This window comes from Vespa velutina, chromosome 8 (genome assembly GCF_912470025.1).
Source record: "Vespa velutina chromosome 8, iVesVel2.1, whole genome shotgun sequence".
NCBI classification, from domain to species: domain Eukaryota; kingdom Metazoa; phylum Arthropoda; class Insecta; order Hymenoptera; family Vespidae; genus Vespa; species Vespa velutina.
In genome coordinates, this window is record NC_062195.1 from 1,951,998 (window position 1) to 1,956,997 (window position 5,000).

The 5,000-nt window shown below is 31.6% G+C and overlaps 1 protein-coding gene across 1 annotated transcript in view; it reads right to left on the bottom strand.

Annotated features, from left to right (window-relative positions):
- The window catches only part of LOC124951165, a 76,512-nt gene that overhangs the window by 22,509 nt on the left and 49,003 nt on the right, over window positions 1-5,000 (bottom strand). The window contains 6 exon segments of the mRNA XM_047498997.1: window positions 847-1,906; window positions 1,908-2,392; window positions 2,548-2,807; window positions 3,067-3,119; window positions 3,216-3,297; window positions 3,650-3,728. Coding sequence (XP_047354953.1) covers window positions 847-1,906; window positions 1,908-2,392; window positions 2,548-2,807; window positions 3,067-3,119; window positions 3,216-3,297; window positions 3,650-3,728 — 2,019 coding nt within the window.

The window sequence follows — 5,000 nt, forward strand, 5'->3', positions numbered from 1 at the left end:
TTCATCTAACTTCCTTCGAATTTTTATACGAATTATAGAAAAAACAAAAAAAATAAATAAATAAATAAAAATAAAAATAAAACAAAAAAAAAAAGAAAAAAATAAAAAAAATGTTCTAAGAAAAATTAATATATTCTTTTCCTCTTACGCGTTTATTAAATGCGCATCGAAATTGGCACAATAAAAATTTGCTCATTTCGAAAAAATATGATGGAAATTGTGGCGAAAAACTATAACAAAATAGGATTAATTTTAACAAATAACCATATAACGTTTATGTTCTGAAGGGTGAACTCGCTCTCTTTATATTTACACGTCATACAATATATACATACATACATACATACATACATACATACATATATATATATATATATATATATATATATATATATATATACACATATATATATGCATAATGTTTTCCACCTTTATTTAATCACGACTGCTACACGCGCGGTGGTAAATTAATTTCTTTCTTTCTTTTCATTTCTTTTTTTTTTTATTCGCATGTGCTCTTTGTCTTCTTCCATATGAGTGCGGATATTAAAGAAAAACAGGATAATTTAATAATAATAATAATAATAATAGTAATAATAATAATAATAATAATAATAATAATAATAATGATAATAATAATAATAATAATAATAATAATAATAATAATAATAATAATATTTTAGTCAAGCAATTTAGGGTTGCGTTATGCGCAAAAATAAATTCGCGACAGACGCGAAGAAAAGCGCGCTCGCCACCCAGGATCGCTCGTATTATATCGCACGCGTTTGAAATAATAAAGCTATTATTAAAGCAAGATAAGAGGATTGTCAATACTGCTATTCCCACCTATATCACCATCTCCCAAATACAATAGTTCTTGTTGTTGTTGTTGTTGTTGTTGTTCATCTCCTTGTTCGCCTTCCAATTCTTTCTTTTCGTTTTCCCGCTCGTAACCATGTTGTTCACGTATGACTTTTTCCGTTTCGTTTTCATGTTCATCAGGTTCAGATTCAGGCACATGCTGCTGTTGTTCATCCGTTTCTGGCTCAAACTCATGTTCAGGTTCTGGTTCAATGTCACGTTTATCTAATCGTTCATGTTCAATTTCCTCATGTTCCCCTTCTCTTTCGTCTTTCTGATTCGATTCTGTTTCCAGTTCTGCTTCATGTTCGTATTCAATTATTGGTTCGTGTTCATGCTCTGGCTCATGTTGTTCTTGTTCCACCTTATGATCAGTTTTATCCTCTATGACGACATGACTAGCTACGACAGAAGAAGGCGGTGTTGTATCCTCTACGACATTAGACGATACTGTGGTCTCTTCTGGCAGTGTTGTAGGTGGCGTTGGTCTTCTGTCCTGTCTATCACGTGCTTTATAAGCCTCGGCAGCTTCAGAAATATGTTTGCACCACAATTTCCTTTCGGCCGGAGATGCAGCTACCAAATCATAGATCTGCGCTCCGTTTTGCGATGTATTAACCAAATACAAAGAGTTCTTGTCCACGGCATTGTGCCTAACCAATACCGTCGAAACTTTCACAATGGGACTCAATACGGAACTCGCTTGGCTCGTATTAATGAACTTTAATAGATATTTTTCGTCTTGCCGATGTAAAAGGAATATTGTGTCGTCGAATAAAACGACATGCAAATCAACCGGTTTCGCTCTATTCTGTTCTGTTCTACGCCATTGCAATGGACCCTCATAAATAAGTTTGCGTTTAGTTATGTCGAGATTTTTAAACTCTTGAACCGTAGGATGATCGAACTTATCGAAGGCCGACCTGTCTATCGTACGTTGTATTTCTACGAGACGTTGGTAATCTTCTGCCTCCTTTACGGCCTGATTTACACGACTTAAGATCTCTTTGCTACGTTCAAGACTACGTAACACCGATGCTTTCTCCTTCTCGTTTTTTTTCCGTCGTATATTTTGCGAGATTTTCAAAGAGCAAAGGATACTTGGTCAGTCTCAACATACCGGTAAGTATGTGGTCCTTCAATTGTAATCTCCTACAAAGAGGATTGGCTTCGATTTCGTTCAGGAACGAATTTAATTTGAGATCTTTCCTACGACGATCTCTCAATGCGTCCAAAGCAACTTGCTGTTTCGCACAATAAGTCGAGGCGGCGCGTTCGAACGTTTCACCGGCTTCACCATCGAACATCTCCAACAAAAGTTCACCGACATCGCCCACGCAAGGATTTTCCTTCTTCTTCCTTTTCATCGCTTGGTTGAAACGCGAATGTATCGCTACCATTTCTTCCAGATTCGAGAAGAGCAATTGGATCTGATCCAATGGCAATACTTGCGATTCTAGTAATGGTTTGTGGAAGACATGGGACAGTACCTTCAAAGCACGTACGTGAGATCGTTCCGTATGAAACAGTTCTGTCGTTAACAAAAGAAATCATATCGTAGATGAACAATTACGTTCTACGTTTGTTTTCGTTTTTTTTTCTCTTTCTTTTCTTTTTTTTTTTTTTTTTTTCGAATATATAAAATTGAAAACTAATTCTCGAGCATGGGATCATCAATCTACGTACCATTGATAACTTCTTGCCTCTTTTTCTCGGAATTACTAAGACGCGCTAGTACTTCTTCGGTGACACCTTGACTCCAATCGGATGGATCTGGCTCGACATCGACGTCACTGTCCCACGAGGTCGATGCATTGGCCGACGAGGTCGCTGGATGCACTTGTTCCAAGCTCGTACTTGGACTGTCCAAACTTCTCGTCGATAAACTGCTATTAGACGAACTACCAGCCGAATTTCCAGGAAATGTTCCGGAAGGATCGGAGTCACTAAAACGTGTCCCGTTTTTCTCAATTATAATACCAGACGATTGATGTGTGGAACAATTTTTTTTTCTTGTTCTCTTTTTTTCTTTCTTTTTTTTTTTTCAATTAAAGCTGTACGTTTCTTGAATTCCATTATCAACTATTCGTTTTAATTGGATACTTGATTAAATAAATTAGACGTTCTTTTATTAAGAAACAAACGTTATATAACTAAAAAAAAAAAAAAAAAAAAAAAAAATAAATAAATAAATAAACAACGTACTTTGTTTTGGAGAGATTCGGATCACTGGTTTTTCGTTTTTCTCGCAACTGTCGCTGCAATAATATAATGAATTAAATAATTACTGAGAGTATATCTTACAAAACTAAATGTCGATCGATAACAAATTTGACTTTAATCCATCTCCTTACCTTATGATGTATCCGTTCCTTGTAACTCTCAGACCTGTTTATGTTCGATGTCTTTGGCTTACTGGAAATATTTTGCTGCACCCTATATATAATCGTAAGTCATGAAGTAGAGATTAATTTTATATGAGACAATTTATCTTTCTTCCTTTCTTTTTTTTTTCTTTTTTTGTTTTTACTGACGAATTAAATAAAAAAACTTGTTATATTCGTAGTCGATCGTAACAAAAAAAAAAAAAAAAAAAAAAAAAAAAGTTTTATCACGATTTAGAGGGATCGCTGTTGATTACAAAAAAAAAAAAAAAAAAAAAAAATAAATAAATAAATAAATAAATAAATAAAAGAAATAAAAAAAAATCTTAAAGAAAAAAGAAAAAAGTTGTAATACATTGTCAGCTTTAGTTTCATTCATTAATATGATAAATATGATAACGTACATTTCGGACATTTCTTCTCTAGAGGAAGGATCGTCCATGCTATCGGCGTTTCCGGTTGTACCGCCTCCACGATGTTCTCCTAAAAGCAGGAAATAAGAGAATCCATTATTTAACATGCATCCAACAAGACCTGCAATAAATTATTCTATGCACACACGTTTACAATAATATATATTTATGTGAACGTCGATTACTTTATCCAATATCCGTTTAGACTGTTTATCTATTTAACATTTATTTTTCCTATTATTTTTCTTATTAAATAAAATATTTCATGGAAAAATTGATATAACAGACATGAAAAAAAAAATTATATACATACCTTCTTTTCATATCATTTCATAGGATCAATTTTTATATCACCAAAAAAAAAAAAAAAAAAAAGAAAACAAAAACAAAAAAAGAAAGAAAATTGATTGACTGATAATTCACGTAGCCACTTTTTCTTCCCCCTCCCCCCTTTAAAAAGAAAAAAAAAAAAGAAGAAAAAAGGAAAAAAAAAGAAAAGAAAAGAAAAAACAAAAATATTTAACAAATCATGCGGAAAATATGATCGAAATATTATCGATTGTTCAGAGAGACCTTCTTTTGATTTTTATTATACATAGATCTTTCTACGATCCAATGAGATCTCTAGATCTCTCTCTTTTTTTTTCATACTGCACATTGCGAACGATTATAAGTAGATTTTTTTTTTTTTTTTTTTTCGTAAATAAATCAGTGAAATTTAATGAAATATAAGGAATCATAATAAAATGGTACGAAATTGTTCTTCTGATTTGAGATATTTTTTTTCTTTTTTTGATTTTTGATGCAAATGATAAAATTAATTAGTGGAATGTCGAGAAAATGATTATTTAAACTAGCTCACCCTTCAGATAATTTTAATTAAAATTTATCATTTGTGTTATTAATTTAAATCATATAAATATATATATATATATATATCTACACGAGATTATTTTTCCCGAATAATAAAAGAAATTTGACAAATCTGCCGTCGATGCGATTAATACATTTTTCAAAAAATTATTATTTTCTATTTCCGACGTATAAACGAAATTTAACGGATCAAACTGTCGCTGTAAAAAAAAAAAAAAAAAGAAAAAAAAAACAAACAATTTTCTTTTTATAAAACTGTCATATCATTCGATCTAAATAAAATTTTCCAAACGTGCCACTTGTTAACAATGTAACAAATAAAAACATTTCAAATCCGTCGTTCATATAATTTTTCACGAATGAACGGAAATTTGACGGATTGATTGTCGATGTAAAATAAGTATAAAAGAAAAGAAAAGAAAAGAAAAGAAAAGAAAAAAAAAATTAATAAATTAGTTTAAATACGTCG